Source organism: Mixophyes fleayi, chromosome 6 (genome assembly GCF_038048845.1).
Source record: "Mixophyes fleayi isolate aMixFle1 chromosome 6, aMixFle1.hap1, whole genome shotgun sequence".
Lineage (NCBI taxonomy): Eukaryota > Metazoa > Chordata > Amphibia > Anura > Limnodynastidae > Mixophyes > Mixophyes fleayi.
In genome coordinates this window covers 156,060,373-156,083,136 of record NC_134407.1, presented here as the reverse complement: position 1 = coordinate 156,083,136, position 22,764 = coordinate 156,060,373, and the positions used below count along the sequence as shown (strand labels likewise).

Here is a 22,764-nt window from a genome sequence, read left to right as displayed (position 1 = left end):
AGCACTGGCAACTAAGGGCCCCATATTTGCTCATTACCACCCACACCAACAAATGTATAATAGAGGATAGAACAGCACACCACCTCAAATTAATTAAAAAAGGTTTTATTGTAATGGCCAAAATTACAGAAATCTGTGAAATTTACTGCAAAGTTCCACACGAAAACTGGTTATTTAATATCCAAGTGGATGTCTTTCCATGTTAATATAGTTACAACTCAATTTAGGATCTAAGTCTTTGGAGTACAATTCACTAAAATTTGGGTAGTCAGCTACTTATTATTTTTTCTTATATCTCATGTGTTACAAAATTTCTATATCAATTTAATCATTTTTGACCTGACTATCTTAAAGAATCAAAATCTGATCTGACTAGATTGGATTTTATCTGGGGGGATGCAAAAGTAGGTCAGCTAGTGACCCCTATGGACACATATAAAAGGCTGACCTAGGAGTTGTGGGCCCAATGCCTGCAAATTGAATGTTCAGTTGTCAGAATAAATGACTGGATCAGAATGTGAGCTAGCTTAATGTGACATATTTTTATGTCCGCCAATGACCACATATAAGTTCAACCAGATTCGAATGGATCAAATTATGATAATTTACGAGGGGACTAAACTGTCCAATGTTCATCCAATTAGTTAAAACTCCAAATTGACTAATCAAATATGCACTTGTGTGGCCAGCATATGACTAAGTCTATTGATTGACAGTTTAATTAACTAGGGAATCTGACATCTACTGTAAAAAGAAAAATTATTGTAATAAAATAATATATCAAATAAAAACTATGTAACTATGTATTATTTTAAGTAAATAAATTCTAACCATATTAAGGAGAATATTCCTTTGGGAAATTCCACCTATAAACCGGTGCATTTTACCTGCTCTACCTGTTGCTGTATATGACACTCTTCCATTCTGGTTTAGATTTTTTTTGTATGCTGTGAATAGTTCATGTTCAACCTGTTCAACCTGGTCAGTGGAGATCTCACCTTTATGTAACAACCAGTCATGAATGACAGGTGGGTGTGAAAGGGTTAATCAAATCAAAACCACATAGTCTGTTTAAAAGGACTTAAATCCCTCTAAATTATATCTCACACTCACTATTAAATGCAAATTTCTGTCACCACCAAGATTTAGTTCAAGAACTGACATTGTCAGGAAGTCTTCAGCTACTCAATGACTTATCTCAAGCTGCAATTGCAATTTAATTTATACAGATATATTGTAAACCAAACAAATACCTGCATAAATGAAACTTTATAAAAATCAAGCCTATCTGACACATGGGGCTAGATATACTAAGCTGCGGGTTTGAAAAAGTGGGGATATTGCCTATAGCAACCAATCAGATTCTAGCTGTCCTTTATTTAGTACATTCTACAAAATGACAGCTAGAATCTGATTGGTTGCTATAGGCAACATCCCCACTTTTTCAAACCCGCGACTTAGTAAATCTAGCCCATAGGTTCTTTAAGAACACAAAGACGGAACATTATCGGCTCCTTTCTAGCCCCCAAAAAATCCCAATCCTTTAGTACCTATGGGCTGAGGCAATAAACATATGGTTGACTGGCCCTCTGTGACACCAGGCATATCTGAATAAATTCAAAACTAAGTAATAAAATGCATATATCAACATACAGTAAGCACTTGTTCAATTACACACAGTGATTTGCTGAAAGCAAATATTATTTTACTAATTAACCTGATTAGGCTATAATCTTGACACCTCCCAACATTGTTCCTATACAAATTGGCATGTAATTTGTTGGTGCGTGTAAGAAAAGGCAGTATAGTCAAACCATGTTGAGGTATTGTCGTGTCATGATGGGGTGTGTCATGGTTCCTGTGAAGCTGCCAAGGGCTTCAGAAGCTCTTGTTCACTCCCACGCCTCCTCCAAAAAATCTCTTTATTGCTGCTCAACACCCGCACACCATAGTGAATGGGACACCTCTTCCAAAGTTCCAGAGGTCAGCACAAAAGGACAGCATTGAGGTAAAAACATCTGTGATAACTAGAAGGAAGAAGTGCTAACTGGGGCTCCTGCTAAATGAAATGATGACCTCTGCCTTGTCCTCCAATGCATTGGTCCTACCTGGGATCCTCAGGAACCAAACTGTAGCCTTCACAACAGAGTGGACCTAGATAGTTTTGCTGGGGGAGGGGGAATTTAATGCCCCGTAACCTTTTTTGACAGCCGCACAATGCTTTCATATGCCTGTCGGCAGAGACCAGGCAGAGTATGCTGCCCAGCCGCTTAGATTGTGTTGAAAAGAGGGGCCGGGCAGGATCTCTGCCGACAGGCACATGAAAGCATTGTACAGTTGTCAAAAAAAGGGGACGAGGCCCTCATCAGCACACACCTGCTAGGTGGGGGCAATCTCCCCGACCACCCACCCCTCATCCCCAAAGATCCACCAGTGCTTCACAATACATTATTATATATGAAAGGGTGGTGCATTACCGAGCTGAGAAATATACATCAACTAATTAGATTGTTTTTGCTTAAAACAGCATTTGTAGCTAATGGAGATATTTTAAATAATCTGTTCCTTCCCCTTAGTGGAGCGTTGGGAACTGCATGCTGAAACAGTTTTTCCTTTGGCTCCTCCATTTCTGTGGAATTACCCTGGTAAATCTTTTCCATTCAATACTTTAAAATAGCTGCAGAGAGGCATGGGAGTTGTAAGGCCAATACAAAGTTGCAATCTCCATAAACTTCTTCTGTCGGACAAAGCGGCAAAGACCCTGATGTGTCTCAAGCAAAAATATTACAAGAAGTGGGACAAGGCGGAATCCCACTAAGCTAACAAGCCCAACTTAGAATAAACTCCATTAGAACTAGACAAGATAAGACTCTGTGGTTCTCCTTGATTTTGACAGTACCAGCTTAGGCTGGCAGCACTGATTTTTTTGGGGGGACACTTTTTTTTCAGTTTATTTATCTGCCTTATGGGTCGTTTTGCGTTTTCTTCCTTACCCCCTATTATTTAGAACTGTTTTATATTTTATTTACGACAAGTGTGAAAAATGGAACAAAAGAATTATAAGAGAGGGCAATCTCTGTGATTATAGAACCTTATTGGCCTCCACAGCACAACAAAGCCCCCCATTTTCTTCAAGGGCATGTGTGACAAATGATACTGCTCCTGGAAAAATTACTCCATTGAGTGTCATCTCTGTATGAGGATGAATTGACCCTTACATAAAATAAAGCAGTGCTACGTTAGTTTTTATACCTGTTCTATATACCACACAACACTAATACCAATGTCTGCTTCAAAGGTCAATTACCTGAATTTTTACATTCTCCAAAACAGTATTATTAGTGCCATCATACTGGGGCACCAATAGGTTATTTGCTTGCACTAACCTGCGAAGAGTGTCCCTCGATTTATCTGGCAAACATTAGCACACCAGGACAGCACATTACTAAGCTACCATGCACAGTTGTAATAAAACATACAGGGAATACAATAAAATGCAATGCTGGTCTCCTTATAGCTAACCCTAGGGTATCTGCTTCAGGCCCAATCCGCTATTAGGAAGGCTCCTCTCCCATCGCTGCCAACATGGCAGCAGTGCAATATCACAGGTCTACATAACATTCAGGGAACAAGGACAAAGGAAAAAGAATGATGACCCTCACCATTCTTTGCTGTAATCTCTGCTTCTTTGTCAATTCAGGAGCTGTAACCCCTCAGCAGTCCTGATATCCAGATTCTAGTATATGACCTTTGAACCATCGAGTGTCCAGTCTGGTCTCCAGGCACAGTCTTTTAACCTGGCTATGGTTTAAATGCTTGTGGCTTCTGAGAGCTAACACTCCTGACTACCCGATTAGCAGCCTTTAATTCCCGGGACTGGATATGGACTGACAGTTGCCCATGTCACTTTTGGAACCCCTGCCAGTGCTAGCTCCCTAAAGTCTGTAGATAACAGGCAAAATAATTATCAACAAAAAAGCCTAGTCAATGATGATTAACTTAGTTCTGGCAACCTCCCTGAATTAACCCCTTCCAGTCTTTTACTGAGATCCTGAGCTCCAGATTTATTAGCACTGCATGTGGGTGTTAGCTGGCCCTCTGCATTCATAGTCCTGCTACTAGCAATTGCAAGTGTCGAAGCAGCCATATCTATGGACCAAGCTGTGCTCGGAACAGTCTTTGCAGGATTGGTCTTTCACAGTGGTTGAATTTCCATGGGTGCATGGAGTGCAGCAACTACAGGGCCCCAAGGGGAAGGGGCTGGCAATGTCAGGTTCCACCCTAAAAGTTGCCCGCAGCCACACCAGACCTTCTCAGCACTCCTCAATGCCCCCTCTTTGCTCTGAAAATAGTAGAGCAGAATCTAATCTTCTGAGCATGTTCAGTAGTTTTTCAGAGCAGAGAGGGGAGAGACTGCGGTGGCATCGCTGGACCTCTGCCCTTTTTTTGCTAAATGATCCAGTGATGCACTGCTCCACTCCTTCCCTCAGTGTGGCTACAGCATAATTACAGATATTGACATTTATTAACATCAAGTGAGAAGGCTGATTTTCAAAATCACCCATTGCAGCAATTTATCGATACAATCATGCCAAGGCAACATGTGCGATAATATATATATATCTATATATTGTACAGTTGCTCCTGATTGCAAACACATGTCCTAGCATATATACTCAGCTGTCATCATGTCACGAGCCGCGGCGGTACGCCTCATCCTGGCGTGATGTAGCAGCCAAGCACGTGCATTAGTTAAAATGCACTGTTATCTTTGTGGCATAGAGTCGGAGAGTGTAGGGATATTCTCCAACTCCAGGGGGAGCTCTCGCATGATTCTAATTTGTTAATTTATTTATTTATACATGTTCCTGGTTTATGATATGACCTATGCTAGTTCTAAGCTAGTAATTAATAGCAGCCTCCTAAGGCTGATTGTCAGCCCTGTCCTCCTCCTTTATGATTTGCCCATCAAAGTATTTAAGGCAGTGAGGATTGGGCCTCACTGCCGGTTAAAGGGTTCTGTTCCCAGTATTGCTGCCTGCTTCTGTGCTGTGTTGGTGTTAAACTTCAGATTGGTTTTTCGTGTATGACCTCTGCCTGTCCCTGGATTCTGAATATTTGCCTGTGACCCTGATCTTCTGCCTATACCCGGATTCTAAAATATTTGCCTGTGACCCTGATCTTCTGCCTGTACCCGGATTCTAAATATTTGCCTATGACCCTGATCTTCTGCCCTTACCCGGATTCTGAATATTTTCCTGTGGCCCTTATCCAGCTAGCACCTGTCATCTCCACCTGTGTTCGGGCACACCGCAGATCTCCGGCCGGTCCCTACTCTGTGTATTACCTCCTGTTCCTGTGCGTTGACGTGTGGACGTAAACTTGTTCTACACTGAGTGTAAGTCCTGGGGGCATCCGAGTATCTGTGAGCATAACAAGTCTCTACGGGAAAGGCGGCTGCTATAGGTGAAGACCTCTTCCGCTAGTTCTACAGGTTTATGATGCTCTGGTGGCCATAGCACATCACTAATAATCGCTGAGTGCACTTGAGTTTGGCACTCTCATACTGTACATTGACTACGGGCATCTGGCCCTTTACCTCTCTGATCCCTCCCTGATATCATAGGCTGTAGTAAGTGTCCTTTGCGCTCAATGATGAATTGAACATGGCTGTGTTCTGTGACGTGTAGTCCAGTTCTGGGCATGCGCACAGTAATTGTGCAGAATATACACAAAAAAATGCCGATTACACGTTTCCTGGCGGGCTTAATCTTTATTTAAACATACATGTTACCTAACTCTTCTTGAACCTGGGGAACATAAAGGGGTAAAAAGTACTCTGACCATATCTGTGCCAATCCAAGCACACTAACCTCTAATTTCTCAAAGATAGATTGTACATATTACCCATATTTTTGATGTTTTCCATAGCAGAATGCAAGAAATTTTTTTTTATTTTTTTTTATTACTAGCGAAATTATGAAGTATGGTGATGCCAGAGGACTTTGAATAAACCATATTTGCTTTGTTAATTTTATCAGCAATAAAAGAAGGGAGATGTCAATCTCTGGTCATTTTTAATCCAGAGCCGACCAGAGCATGTCCTCGAGCAGAGCTGGGAATGAACGTTTCTAAAAATAGGGAGAAAACTGATGTTATAATAAAAAAAGATATGAATAAATCATGTTATAACAGAGAGTGAATTGTTCATATATAACATGAATACTTGTGCTGCCTGTCACAGCTGAATGCACAATTGCACTGAAAAGTCAAAATTACTGTCCCTTTTATTTAGGCCTGTTTACAAAATGTAATTGTAAATGTTGTCTTGTGTGGATGACATGTGACATTGTGTGGTCAGCTGGGGTTTACCTTGGTCATACTTGCCGACTTTCCCTGAATGGCCGGTAGACTCCTTAAATTTCAGCGTTTGCAGATAGGGCCTGAGCCATTAACGAGAGCAAAGTATAAAAGAAAGGAGTAATTTTGCACTTGTGCAAAACCAGGTTTCGTTGGAGGGGGAGGTAAATATAAAATGTGGGGACAGATTTATAGTTTTGGTTGGTCCTAGATCAACTTTATATTTCATTGTAGAAATAAAACTATGAAGTATTTGTGTGCTAGATGAAAAAACAGACAGTATTTAACTTAAGTGCAAAATAATAAATTGATTTTCACCCCTTGCATTTTAACATGGTTTGTAATAGTAAGAGGGTATTTATAAATTCACAAAGCTAAGTATAACATGAACTGTAACTATAGCTCTGGGGAGGTGTCTGTGTTTCTATGGTTTTATACAGTATATGGTGACATTGCATGTGTATACCTCTCACACCCCTCTGATTCATGTGCATGTGTATACCTCTCCACCCCTCTGATTCTGCTATTCCCTGTATGAATTCATCACATTCTGGATTTCTATCCCTCCCCTCCTGCGTTCCTCTCTTTCTCCTCTGCACCAGACAGTATCACATGTATCTTCCCTTATCTCAGACTCTTCTCTTTACCTGACTTTATCTACCCAATCTCCTGTCCATGTGTCACCCATGCCATACCACTAATTTTTTCTTTCTTATCGTATCCTTGTTTTCCTATTTCTGTCGCCCTCCCTTTCCCCTCTCCAGCACCGCACATGTCCTGCTCTCTCGCTATCTATCTGTATTGCACAGATGACAGAACTATCACTCAGCCTGTGCAGGAAGAAGAGAAATGTATTCATTACTAGTCCCTGTGTTTGCAAGTTAAAGAGATTTGGAAAGGTCCATCATTCATCCCGACACTGTATTGTCAGATTACCCAACGGGTTGTATCACGGGGGTTGTGCATAACCATTCTGCTGCCTGAGATAGCAACTGAAACAGCTACCTTCTCATCCTTGACACAAACTAATCAACATGTGCATTAGTGGGGTGTATATTTACAAATAGCAAATATTGACATTTTAATTGTTATTTGATCTACCATCAATGTAGAAAGCCCACATTTTGGCTGTGACAGCAATATAATGTACATTTTAAATTTGATTTGCTGCTCTATGTGATCCTCCAAATTGCTGCCTGAGCAGCCATCTTATTCTGCATGTCTATAGGACCACAGCTGTGTTTTGCCAAGAAGCAAAACGTGGGTTTTTCTGTCTGCAGCCTTATGCTTTTGGTCACAGAACTCCTTGGTGACTTCTAATATCCTTATATTTTACTTTACAGTCAAGATTGCATTATCACATGTAATATAGGACTAATTTAATATCCAGGAATTACAAAGAGCATACTTGCCTACTTCCCCGGAATTTCCAGGAGGCTCCTGAATTTCAGAGAGTTCTCCCGAAATTCCCTGAAGAGTAGGCAGACTTCCCTGATCCTTGCCCTACTATAAAATGCAGAAAATCACAGCACTGAATAGGGGGCAGGGCTTAATGACGCAATCACACCATCACGCCCTCTGATGACGTGAATTTATAGTGGGTGCAGGGCTATGGTGACCACACATCCCCCTTCCCAGAGGACAGATTTTTGAATGCCAAATTATACTAAATCATTTTAATTTGCGTTCTTTGTCACCATTATTTTGTATGTGGACAGTTTTCAGGTCTGCTGCCCATGTATCGAACATATCTCTATCCTCACTCTGACACAGTGACATCTGCTTCATTAGGGTTCTATAGATCATCTGATGTTTGAAGCCTGGCAGATTGCCAAATGCATTCCCTGAGTTCATTAAAACCTATGTCTATTTGTAATTCACCAAATGAATGAAACAGATGGCTGAGAATATGGAACAATAGTCTTGTGTTAGCTGGTTAAGTGTATACCTATTCTGTTAAATGGCAGACTGGCATAGTTTATACGGCATGTGGATTTTGCCAGCACTGCATGCGCTGCTTAGAGATTGCTGTCCATGCATTTCCTTCACTGATTTAAATGATTAGGACACATACATGCTGTTGTCCCTGCCTGGGCCTAATTAGAGCAACAAATGAGGCTTAATGGAGGCATAGAGATGCATGTCACAACCATGTAATGCAGTGATGACTTGAATCCCACATACCAGGCCTCCTAACCACTCACTGTCATAAAAGCCTGGAACAGATTGCACTGTAACATTTTAACTCAGAAAAACATAATGTGGGAGGCAATATAATGACATATAGTCAGTTAGACAGAATAATGTATAAATGTGCAGACATACATAGAAATTGTCATCATATTGCCAAAGTGTTGAGAATTACAAGGGAATCTAAATTCCATGTGGCGCAATAAACCATGCACCTCATTGTGAATACAGAAAATTTGCCTTAGCGCTCTCTCCCCCCTCTCTCTCTCTATGGGGCACATTTATCAATCTTATCATGAAGTGAAAAATAGTTTTCAATCCTTATCGCATTGATAAGGATTGAACTATTTCTCAAATTTATGAAGAACGCAAAACAGAAACAGCAGTTCCGATAAACTACTGTTTCTGTGATTAAAAAAAAAAATCACACTTACTCCCCTCTTCGGAACGCAATGTCTCCGGATCTCCTCCTGGCCCTCTTCATTTTTCTTCACACTGGTATTGTGCATGTGCAGTTCGAAGAACTGGACATGCGCACAGACATCTCCGCTCTGTCTATGAAACTAGTTGCAGAGAGAGAGCGGTGAGTGACAGGGAGAGAGATCATGTGATCCCTCCACACATGCGCTGTCAGTTCTGCTCTTCGGTGCAGAGCTGACAGTACTGAAATCTTTCAATTATGATAATGTACGCCAGCTTCAGTTACCACAAAAACCTTTTTTTCGGAACTTGTTAGATTGCGGCTGGGAATGGCATACTGTACGGTATACTGTAGAATGGTGACTGCTCCCAAAAACGAAAAGGAATGTAAAGCAGCAGATATCAACGATATCTGCTGCGGTGCACCCTTCTTAAATATGCGGGACACACAGAGGGACTTTTTTTAACGGTAAGTGCACGATAGTGCACTATCATTATTTGTTAAATGTGCCCCTATCTCTCTTTCTCTGTATTTTGCATTCTCTCTCCTTCTCCCTCTCTCTCATGTACTCATGCATTTCTTCACAGATTGTTCAAGCTTTCAAATGGCATTTACATATATTAAAGCACAGGTATTCCGGAATATGGGGTGGGTGGGGTTAGTTAGAAAGGCATGTGTTCTCCCCAAACCAAGAAACATTGCTAAGACAGGTGGTGTCGCCAAACTCATCAATCCAAACTGTAAATTGTTCCTGGGGCTTGTAGTTCCACAGGCTACAAGCTGTTTATTTCTGTTCTAAACTGAAAATTATTTCATTATATATCATATACTGTCAGACATCATCACAGTATATCTTCTCTGTCTCCTCTTAAAGGTCATCACAGCTGGGGTCACTCTTGCTCTAACCTCTATCCAAGACCAGTGTGAAATTCTCCAGAATAATTCAAACATTACAGGTGAGTCATAAGAAAGTGAATAGAGATGAATTATATCTGGGGGTGACCAGTATTATTACATTTTTTCATTAATGCAGAGCTAGACCTAAGTGTCAAACAGTGCTGGTGATGGATGACAAAGCATCTAGTCAGGGTGGTAACATTTGTAGTGGAAGTAAAAGCTAAGAAACACCTATAAAGCTCTATACAAAAGACATCTAAAGTATTAAATGGATGTTATACTTTGCAGTATTTTACCACTACGAGAAGGAAAAATACTATGTTAAAAGAAAAATATAACTTGCAATGGTACAATGGCAAAAGTGTGAAATCAGGGAAGACAGCAGCAGAAATGCACCTTTGAAATTCCCATAAAGCCCCAAAACATGAATTAATTGCCAAAACTCTCATTTGCCCTACATTTTGAAAAACACACAAATTATGATTCTGGGTGATTTAAAATAAAAGGGATTTACTCTCTAAATACTCGAGCTGCTCCACTTTCATTTCACTACATGTAAAAACCTCATTGCAACTAATGGGCCCATTAAAACGAATGGAGCACCACATCATTCCTAATGATATTTACCCACATCAATACAGATTCAATTAGCAGTCCCAAGGACTCACTTTATCGTCAGCCAATCACAGGTGGCCAGAGTGAGAAACTGCTTGTGATCAGCTGGCACTGAGGGGAGTCTGTTATATACTAAACACAGAAGCAATCTGTGATTTCAGTGGTTGTACGATGTCTGGTGATTTTTTCATTTTAAGTTTGAAAAACTAGTGACTTCTATGGCAATTTCCCTTTAATAGCGCTTTAAATCATTAGTTATGAAAATCGTTCTTTATTAGATTCCCCTCAAGTACACACACAATGTTAACATCTACCATCTACCCCCTACACACAATTTGAAAAAAGGAGGATGAGCCACTTATAGACTATTGATGGACAATGCTGTTTCCTTCATCCAAAAAATCAAAATATAAAATTGATGCTGCCTCCCCACCCTTAAACAAATGTAGCTATACTACACATATATCTTGCCTATATAGTAAACACATCCCTATTTGTACAACAATGTTTACAGGCTTTAAAATGTCACAATGGAATTGTTTCCTTACTTTGTCCAGATTCATGAAATATGCAATGTGAATTCCAGGACCAGAAAAGCAATCTGTGTGCCTGAAAGAATGGCCTCCTTAGCCTTAGGCAGCTTCCCAGCCATGCTTGCAATAGTCTCCTCTGCACGCATTGCACTCGGACTCCACTACTGTATACAATGACAAAAGATAGACACAGTCAAAAACCACGAATCAATGATAAGGAAGAATATTTTCTGCTTTGTGAACAAACACAAATGTTTTCTGGCATACTTTGTTTTCCATAGCTGCTTTTTTGTTTTTGTTTCAGTCTGGCCCTGACTACTTCTGGATGTGTGATATCATTTATTTGTTCTTATATTTGTTACCATTTATTGAAAGGGCTTAAAAATACAATATAATTACATGTGAACCAGTGTTCCCTCTAAGCTGAGCAACCTGCAAATGATAGAGTTAAACCTGTATCTTACTAGTAAACATCCTGCAGATTGTGAATGCAAACCTTTCGGGTGGAGCCCTCATTAGAGTGAACTTTTAACTCTTTCCAGATTGCTCAGCTTAGAGGGAACACTGATTGGAACCATGTTTAGTGGTCATGTCATGTTGAGGGTTAGTCCGCATATAACTCCCACACCATCAACTATGATGCTATTTGATGTGAATTCGTATTAACAAAGATTCCCTGAAATTTTAAATGTTGTTAACTATGCACAACATGCTACCTGAGTTATGGGGATTTAATCTTCAGTGCACACAGTTTTGAAATAGAAGCCTGACAGTTATCTTTGGTGTGAGTTGTTAAAAAGAAACAAGACACCTCTGTGCTGGAATCCCTGCAAAAATAAAGAGATTGCAGGTGGGAGTTGAACAGTAATGCATTCACAGTTGGGCTAGATTTTTGACATCAGTGTATGTAGCTCTAGAGTTCACAGTTAGTGTAGCTGCAGCTAGTGCAGACGTGGAACTTAACTTACCCTATCTTTGCTATGAAAAGCCGATTCTGTTCAACCCTCTCTTGGCCATTTTTTCTGTGAGCTAGCATCCTATGTTAAGAACAGATATTTTATGCCTGCTGCCATTATACACAGCCATCTTTAGAATTAGTTGCAGAAATGTTTATATTTTAAAGTTTTCAATGATATCTAGGTTGTAACTACCATTGCTTCTCTACAGGTCTTGCCTGCAATGTCTCCATTGATATGATTGGGACGTGCTGGCCTCGCACACCAGCTGGGCAACTGGTGGCCAGAGCTTGCCCTGAGTACTTCCAGGGTGTACAGTACAATACAACAGGTAAAACGTTACACACATTATCCTGTGACATAAAACTATATTCTTCTCTGAGTAATCAGATATATAACATGGAGCAAAACTGGAGAATGAACAGGAAAAATGAAATGATAGTACTCAAAGTCCTAGAAAGTTATTAAGTAGCATACACGTAGGTTAGATATGTAATTATCTACTGTTGTTTTATACAATACCCCAAATGGTTTCAACAGTTTAATATCTATTCATCGGATTTAAGTAAAAACACCTTCCACTTGTCTACTGCAAACAATGATTTCAAATGAATCATTTCACTTTTAACATGATCAAGACTAGGTCAATCTTAGATTTATACAGTAGATAGACATACTATACTTATTCATAAATGTACACATAAGATGCAGTGGTCACCTCTCAGTCTAAGTGTACATTATGAGGGAGGTTCAATTGGCTGTGATGTGCCGCCAGACATCACAACAATATCTGGCTGCACACATTGTCGGCTATTACGGTAAGGAATCTCCGCTCATCTTTCCTTGCAACTTTATGGGGTGAAAGGAAATATGAACAGAGATTTCAGCCTCAACATCAGCATGATGTGTCTCCATGGACTGTTCCACTCTCCCCCTATGTGTACACTTTTCATTATGTTATTCTCCAGCCATCTCTGAAGCTAGTCACACACATTGTAAGTGGAAAAACATAAGGCCACTATTTTGTGAGTTAAACCAATATTCAACTTCACTAGGTACTAGTGTCATCACAAAATATTGCTAGTGTCATATCAAGACTCAATAAGGCCAGAACTGGCTAAGAGCCTTCTGTCCTTAAGTTGAAAAATATGCCTATTCTGAGTACTGGACAAGTTTGTGTGGTCTCATTCTTATTATTAATAATTAATGTATTTCCTTAAGAATATGTTAGTTAACCATCTAGCAGTAATGTCCATAGAGATTCATCCACGTTCCTGTCTCTATTCTGTGAGGAGGTCCAAGAATCTCATCTCCCTCATATGCCTTAGGAAATGGTACAATTTGTGTACCCAGGTCACTTTATTTCCAATGCTAATCATAACAGTTACTTGAAAGTCTGCATGTATTTTACTATTGGATATCTGTGCATAAGTGTTGGGCATTTAGCCAATGACATCAAAATTTGTAACCATATTTTAATGACAGTGGAGCTGACAATTTCATACAATTAATCAGTACTTTCATAGACCGAAGAATGAATAATGAAATAAATAAAAGCAGCATTCTTAACTTTTTCAACCTTTTCAACTGCTACACATGTTATGTCTGTGAATCGACTTCAGGAACCATGGCTACACTTTTAATTTACGGTTGTGTACAAAAGATTGTTAATAGATATCAGTAAAAGCAAACTTGGTGCTAGTACAAATTTGTTTATTGGTTGGTACACCGCATCTATTTACAAAATGAGCATTACTATCATAGCTCTCCATGGTCCTAAACCCCACTAGATCCCAAATGAAGTAGTTGGCCTTACTTATGACCATGGTTTATTGTCTATAGTATGAAACCAATAAATAAATTATATACAATATAAAAATAAATAAATAAAAACAATGACGTGCAAAATAAACACTTTACCTTTGCTTCCTTGTGCTCCAGTCTGTGTCTTTGGTGACTAATGTTTTGGTTACCTACCTATGGGTAAGAAGCCTACCTAGCAAGAAGAACAAGAAACCAAATCATTCTATGTTGGATCTGGGTGTCCAAACGCATGTAGGCAATTCCCTAAGCTGCTTTGCATCAATATATTAGTAATGACTATTTATAAGGCACCACAAAAGTCTGCAGCACCTACATGGCAGTAGTGCAAACAAGGTAGACGTAGTTCACATAAATACAAACATTCACATTATTTTACAAATCATGAATAGCACTGAAAATCAAGGATAACAAATACAAGTATTAATGCAAAAAAGGTAACATAATGGAAGTCATATTCCTGTATTAAAAGGATGGCAAGGGTAGCCAAAGGCAGATAGTGAGATGGGAGGGGTAGAAAGCAAGTGAGGAAGATGGGGGGAGAAAAAAAGAGGCAGGAGGGCCCTACTAGTAAGAGCTTACAATCTAATTTTAGGACTGTCAGGGTAGCAACTTCCACAGACTGGAAGGGAGATGCCCACATATCTAGTATGCAGGTATCTTGTACCTGTTGCAGCCCCTTTTCCACTGCCAAGTGTGAACCTTAGCAATGTGATAGAGGAACAGTCCCTAGAATAGAAGTATTCACTAGCAGACTATCTGGAATTGAATGACACAAAATCAATACGTAAGCTAACAGAGGGCTGGTATTGGCCCAAAGGCCTATAAGCACCAAGGTTGTTTGTGATCCTGCATGGGGGGCCTTGCAAGATTTAATGTTTTACCCTGTGTATAGTTGTGAGGTGTTGTCCAATTAGAAGAGGTTCCAGGAGATGGTCTGAGATAAGGGATGGTTATAAAAACTAAAGCCTAGGTGGTGTTTCATCCACTTGTCAGAGTAAGTGAAGGTCAAAGTAAAGCCCAGATATTAGGCATAAGGCACAGAACACACTGTGGACATGGCAGAAATCCCATTCTGCTTTGTCTCTCTTTAAACTAAATTATCAATAATGTTACATGTAAAGAAATGGGCATGGTGTATGGAGCAATATTACAACCGCTTATTCTAATCCATATGCGGACTGCACCTTTTAACCCTGTTGTTATCAGAAAGTATCAGTGATGGAACTGTAACCTCTCCTTGGAAAAGTACTTCAGGGGTTAAATTCCACCTCCACAGTGAACACTCAGGAGTTGAGTGAATTAAGTTACCATTGTTATTTCTGTTTGCTCCCTATTGTCCACTAGTGAGCTCTACAGACAGAAAGGAGTCAGACCCAGCAGGGATCTCCAGAGGGAAGACAACTGGGAGAGGTAGGGGAGGGGGCTGGATAGCGTGAGAAGCCCACCAATCGAGACCTTTTGCAACTCCCCTGGGAGGTAGTTCCCAATGTGGGATTATGAGGTGATAAAAGAGGCTTACGTGGGAACTGAGAGTGACTTTGGCCAAGAGGTGATGCTTTGCCAGAGATTCGCTATGGAATATATCTCACTGGATTTATTTGAACTGCTTTCCTCACTTGTTGGACCTGCTATTGTTAAGGGGGTCGTGCTGTATTTAATCCTGTTCTGCAGAATGAATCATCCTTTTATTTATCCTCTAATACCATGACTGAGAAATTTGGGAACCACATATCTTCACATTTGGTGGCAAGCAGTTGGATCACTCAGTGACAAGCACGGAATTGGAAAGGTACAGCAGAATGGAGGCAGCAGCACAAAAATACAGAAACACCAAGAAAGGAGTCCTGCAGGAACTTTGTCAGGCAAGAAAAAATTGACATGAACTCAACAGATACCAGTAGTCCCTAATCGAAAAATTGGATCAGTGTGAATTCGAAAACCCTGGTGAGGAGGAAGAAGAGGAGGACACGGTTCAGGGCCCCGATGGGGAACCCAGTAATGGAAACAAGGGGATGACAACCCGGGCAGCTGTAATAACCATCGGCAACATGGAACAGCTGCAGATTTGGTTAGATGTACTTAGACCAGGAGCTGCAGCACCTGAGAGGGCAGCAGTATTGGGAGCAGCGCTGGGTAGACCGGTCGTGATACCTGCAGTGGCATGAATGTCAGTATTGGAAGAAAGACAGACGCTGCGATGGGGATATCACGATGTTCAACGCTTTGTGGAATCGGCTACGGACATTGACACTCACCTTCATTTATTTGAGACAATGATGACAATGCATGATATACCTGTGGCAGAATGGTCAAAATATTTGATACCTTGTTTGATGATCCAAACGCAGGAGGCATACCATGCCCTGAGCCCAGAAGATTTGGAAAGTATTGTTGTCTCGATATGCAGTCATCCCTAAAACCTACCGCACTAAGTTCAGAACCATTGCAAGAAGCATTGACTCTTCTTATACGGAATTTAACAGTTTATTGCGAAGAAACTGTAACTGGCTAGAAGAGAAGAAAACCACAACTGTAATGAACATTTAAAACATCTTTATATTGGAGCAGCTAATGAATAAAATGGGTCCAGAAATGAGAGTGGGTGGTGGACAGAAATACCATTACCCCAGACAATGTAGCAGCATCAGCCGATGAATTTCTGGCAAAATGTCCCCGATGGAGGGGACATAGCGGAGGTGAATGGACGACTATTTGAAGGACCCCGCCCGATCAAAATACACCACCAGCTACATCACGCCCCATGTCACCACGTACCCCAGCTGCGCACTCTAGTGCACCCAGACATCGTGGTGCAGCAGTATCCGACCCTTGGAGGTGCTACACTTGCCAACAACCAGGACACATACAAAGAAATTGCCCACATGGAGGAAGACCGTTTTCTGGATTGAGAATAGCTGTGCTCAGATTTTCAGTGTGCCAAGGAACATCAATTGAGGGTGGGGAGGGGTACTACAATCCTGATGCACCAGAGGCGGAGGAAGTAGTCTATCAGGTGGAGGTGGTAGCGACAATCGGGAAGGCTACCCCTACAAATATGAAGGGACACCTGCAGCCTGTAAAAGTTAATGGCCAGGAACTGCAGGGTCTCTAGATCTCGGCGGCTTCTATTACTCTGATACGGCCCAGTTTATTCTCACCTAACCAATGGCTAAAGGACCGAAAAATCTAAATTTGATGGTGGGAAACCAGATTACAGTTATCCCCATGGCCAGGGTTTATTTGGATTGGGGCCAACATTTGGGGGAGGTGAATATGGGACTTTGGATGGATTACCTATCCACGTTATTCTGGGAAATGATCTGGGAAATGATCTGAGAAGCCTGGAGTCGAACACAGGCTTTGGAGACAGCACCCAAGGACCTACGCAGCACCAGATGTCTCTGTTGGATCAGCTGCCACACCACCTGAACCGCTGTATGTGAGTAACGCTGTACCAGACATACCTGACATTGATGGGAATCTTGTGGTGGTAGATAGGACTGCATTTTGGGAAGCCTAACGGACTGACCTGCCCTTAGATGGTCTCCGCAGTGCAGCAGCAAGGACAGATTGGGCACCTCGGGTGGATAGGATCATGTGGGAAGAAGGAAAGTTTCACAGGGTGCTCACCAAGGCTGACCCTCTAGAGCCAGGAGTATCTAGAAAACAGCTGATTGTTCCGTAGCAGTACCGTCGTCGGTTACTAGCACTAGCTCATGACATCCCCATAGCTGACGACTTAGGGGTTCGTAAAACCCGTGCCCAGTTGCTACGAAATTTCTTCTTGCCTGGAGTTAACCAGGAGGTCAAACACTATAGATCCTCATGCGATGTGTACTAACGCCTCAGGGGACCCCCACATATATGATCCCCCTACAGTCCATGTCCATCATAGGTGAGCCATTTAGGAGTGTAGCCATGGACATTGTGGGACCTTTTAAGAAAACGAACCGAACAGGAAAGAATTACATCCTGACTGTAGTTGACTACGCGACTAGATATCCCAATGCAGTTGCAGTAGCATCCATAGATGCTAAACATATTTCCCAGGCTCTCATGGATATCTTTAGCCATGTAGGATTCCCTCAAGAAGCAGTCACCGACCAGGGGATTCAATTTCAAGGGGACTTGCTGCAGACAGTATGGGACAAATTTGGGGTCCTTCCCTTCTGCACAACCTCCTACCATCCCCAGACTAACGGTCTTTGCAAAAGATTTAATGGGACCCTTAAGCAGTTGCTGCGGGCATATGCTGAGTCGGCGGGGGAAAACTGGAAGAATTAATTGCAGCAGCTATTATTCGCGTACTGCAAAGTGCCGCATGATTCTACCGGGTTCTCTCCTTTTAAATTATTATTTGCTCAATGGGTACGGGGACCTCTAGACCTAGTCCGGGAAATCTGGGAGGGTCAGTCCAGGAACCTGAGGCTCCCATCTTGGAATATGTGGTACAAATGAGGGATAGACTGCAGAGGTTTATGCAGCTCGCTTATGACCATACGTTGGGGGCGCAGGAACAGTGGTGTCATTATTATAACCAGGTGGCTAGAGAAAGGGAGCTAGAAGCTGGACAGAAAGTGATGGTGCTAGTACCTGTCAGAAAGCACAAGTTATAATCGACAAGGGCAAGCCCCTATACCGTAGTAGACAGACAGGGCCAGGTAGGTTACGTTATTGCACTTTATTGAACCGGGAAGCGGGTGAGTTCCTATCACATTAATAGGTTAACGGAGTACATCCCCAGGGAAATTAAGGCCGTGGAAATCTTCAGCCCACCTATGGATGACCTTAGACTGACCCCATTCCCGGGTGAAGGCGGTGCCCATAGGCCAGCAGCTAACAGGAGCCCAGACTCAACAGATGAAGGGAGTATTGGAGGTAGAGCGGTCGCAGTTCACCAGCAGGCATGGGCGCACTCATAGCCCATCATGTTGACTCCGGGGAGGCTCGGCCTATTTGACAACCCGCATATCGAGTGGGTCCTGAGGTGCTTGACATGATCAAAAAAGAGGTAAATGAAATGCTTGCACTGGGTGTCATTATACCATCCAATAGTCCCTGGGCAGCCAGTGTGGTGTTAGTGCGCAAGAAAGACAGGAGTACAAGCTTCTGTGTGGATTATAGGAAACTGAACGAAGTGATGGTGACAGACGCGTATCCCATGCCCCGGCTAGATTAGCTGTTAGACAGGCTGGGGGCGGCTCACCATGTGTCCATGCTGGACCTTAATAAGGGGTACTGGCAGATACCCCTTACCAGGGAGGCCGCATTCACCACTCTGTTTCGCCTATTTGAGCTTACTGCCATGCCCTTCGGAATGAAGAATGTCCTGGCCAATTTTCACTGTACAGTAGACAGTTTGCTGACAGGGTGTGAGGAGTACACCCAGGCATACCTGGACGATATAGCTATTTTTAGTGAGATTTGGGAGGATCACCTGCAACATGTGGCCCAAGTGTTAGTCTGGATTAGCAGGGTTAACGATCAAACCAGACAAATGTCAGATGGGGATAGCAAAGGTGTTGTACCTCGGGCACATGGTTGGTGGAGGAAGTATTCGACCAAATCCAGCAAAAATTGATGCCTTCTTGAATTGGTCTCACCATATCAACCAAAAACAGGTAAATGCCTTCCTTGGGACTGCAGGATACTATCGCAAGTTTGTGCCCCAGTACAACACCATTGCCAAGCCACTGACTGATTTGACAACCAAAATGTACTCCTGACAAATTGACTGGACCTCTGATTGTGAGCGGGCCTTTTCCCAGCATAAGGATATCTTGTCCCGGTCCCCAGTATTAGCAGCACCGGACTTCCAATGGCGGTCTGGTTCATTTTGCAAACAGATGCCTCATGCTGTGGTATAGGAGCTGTCTTGAGTCAAGTAGGGGAGGATGGTTGTGAACACCTAGTGGCCTATACGCCACAATTGAAAAGGAGTGTCTGGCCATAGTTTGGGCCCTCAAAAAGTTGTAGCCGTACTTATATGGGCGTGAGTTTTTGGTGGTCACAGATCATAATCCCCTTAGTTGGCTACAACACACCGCAGGAGACAATGAACGGTGACTGATATGGAGCTTGGCCCTACAACTGTATAACTTTTCCATCTTCCACAAAAAGGGTAAAGATAGCAGGAATGCAGATGGCCTTTCCCATCAGCAGGAACCAGACTACAAGCCTCGACGCACCCCTGGAGCTGTCTGGCCAACTTCTCTCACCACGTAGTACACAGACTAAAAAGTGTGGGGAGGAATGTAAAGAAACGGGCATGGTGTATGGATCCAGTGTTACATCCCCATATTCTAATCCATACCCGGACTGCACTTTTATCCCTGTTGTTATCAGGAAGTATTAGTAATGGAACTGTAAGTCCGATCCCCTTCTCCTTTTTTCCGCGCCTCTAAGTCTCTTCTGTGCTCTTCTGCGCTGTGCTCGCAGTGAATGCTGGGCGTGACATCACACCCAGCAATCACTGCGAGCACGGAAGAGGGTACCAGGGAGGGAGCCGGATCGCTGCTGACGTGACCGCAAGGTAAGTATTTTCATTTTTATTTTTTTCAGGATTTTTTTTTACAGCGCTGCCTCGGACGTGCCCCCTTGCCCGCAGAGCCCCCGGGCACCTGCCCATTGTGCCCAATGGAAGATACTGCCCTGACTTCAGGGGTTAAATTCCACCTCCACAGTGAACATTCAGGAGTTGAGTGAATTAAGTTACTATTGTTATTTCTGTTTGCTAGCCTGGGAAGTGGGAGCGAGTGACTGAATTTGGCCAATAGGTGATGCTCTGCCAGAGATTCACAGTGAAACATCTCTCACTGGATTTATTTGAACTGATTTCCTCACTTGTTGGACCTGTTATTATTAAGGGGGTCATGCTGTATTTAATCCTGTTCTGCAGAATAAATCATCCTTCTATTTTTCCGCTAATACTGTGTCTGAGTGATTTGGGAACCATATATCTTCACATTATGTAATATAACAAGGCTAGCACAATAAAAATTATCGTGGATTGTGTCTTTTCTTTTTCTAATTAAGTTCTAATTTAACAGTGGTTTATTAGTACACTGACTTCTGGTAATGAAACACGTCATCACCTCTCTCAACACTTTTACTAACACTTTGAATACCGTCAATATCACCAGAGCTCAATCTGTAAAAGCTAGGATTTGTGTATAATTTAAAACTAGGGTTTGGGAGAATGGGTTTCTATAAACTGGGAAAGAAACACGCCTACCTTTCTGGCACCTGTTGTTGCTTATAAATTGATTGATTATGTTCCACTTTGTGTGTCCGTATACTGGGTGCACAAAGTATTAGGAAACTCATCCTCACATTTCCAAAGGTCGATGGTTAGACATTAATTTGGACGACATTCAGAAAGTACACAACATTACATAGACAATTCAAATGTTGCCAGTGTTATTAGGTCTACACTCAAATGTAGACAGTATTATATGGATAGGGATAGGGTTAGGGATAAGGTTATGGATATTATTGTCAACCTAAAAATACTGTCTACAGTACATTTGAATTGTCGACCTAATAATACTGTCTACATTTGAGTTGTCGACCTAAGAATACCATCTACATTAAAAATGGCAATCTATTAATCCGGTCTACATTTCACTTGTAGACCTAATAATACTGTTAATGTCATTATTGCTGACTTTCCAACCCTGTCTATATTATGGTGTTGACCATATAAATGTCAATCATGTAACTGTTGAACATATATACCACACCCAGCAAGTAATACTGCGGTGGAATTCTAGACTTTATATACTTTACATTTTTCTCAAACCATTTCAGTTGGCAGTTGTGAAGAGATCATTAGAAAATAGACTGCAAATGACTATAAATGAATGGTAATGCTATAAATACTATTGTAGAAACAAAAGCTGCTCAAAATTATATGACTTTACCCATTTTTAACATTTTTAATTGAATCCAGATCCAAAAACAAAGCACATGAAGATTTTTTGCCAAAAACAAAACACAACAATGGTTTTAGAATCAAAACCAAAACATGGGGGTCTGAGCACATCTCTAATTTGAATGTGATCCAAGCTATGTGTAAGTCAGAGCCAGTGTTGTTTCTGTCAAATACGGTATATTAAAGATAGCGGAAAGGGGCTTTCGTTCAGTAAAATGACTCTTAAGATGTATTCTAAGGGTCTTAACATGTTTTATGTCAGTGTTTACAGGATACTAACTACATTTCAAAGCATACAACACAAAACAAATTTCTAGGATAGTAACTGAATGTTATGATTGTGGAAAAATGCAGAATGCCATTTCTTCTTCTGTAGTGAAGTCATGCTTCTATTTCAGCACATTTGCACCTCTTTGCAAGAGTACATTTATGGCTTACTACATCAAGATGGTGGCAACATTTTAGCTCCTTCTGATGGGAAGAGCCAGGCAAATCAGGGACTTCCTTGAACAAATTCTGGTTAACTGCAGTAATGTATCTGATTGGCAGCCAAATCAAAAATGAAATGTATTTAAATGAGGTAAGATATTATAATGAGCTTCAAGGGGCAGATACTTCACAGTGCAGCAGGTGTTTGCAGAGACTTTTTGGAAGCACAAAACAAATAGATTTTTACACGTTCTGAAATTGCAGTGATTGGGAGCCATCCAATAATTTTCCTCCATCCAGGTGCCACTTGATACAGGAAAGCATACTTGAGAGCTATTTAAAACTGAAATTAGGCTCCAACTTGCATTATCTTGGGAGAAAAAAATGCAAATCTTGTAATTAAAGCAGAACTTCAGAGTGACACTTTTACATTTGCCAACACTGTTATGAGGAATCCCAATTCTGCAAATAGTGGCACAAAGCCCTGTAAAACATGGGTTAGAGGAAAGCACAGTGTCCCTGTCTATATAATTGTCAGACAAATAGGTTCATTTTTGCAAAAACTTTGCCGCGTCTGTATTTTTGCAAATAGTCCTCAGTGTCTCT

General features: G+C 41.5%; 1 protein-coding gene across 1 annotated transcript in view; it reads left to right on the top strand.

Annotated features, from left to right (window-relative positions):
- The window catches only part of CRHR1 (corticotropin releasing hormone receptor 1), a 162,168-nt gene that overhangs the window by 89,225 nt on the left and 50,179 nt on the right, over window positions 1-22,764 (top strand). Inside the window, exons 2-3 of the mRNA XM_075176871.1 lie at window positions 9,846-9,927; window positions 12,184-12,303. Of these exons, the coding sequence (XP_075032972.1) occupies window positions 9,846-9,927; window positions 12,184-12,303 (202 nt within the window). The remainder of the gene's footprint in view (window positions 1-9,845; window positions 9,928-12,183; window positions 12,304-22,764) is intronic.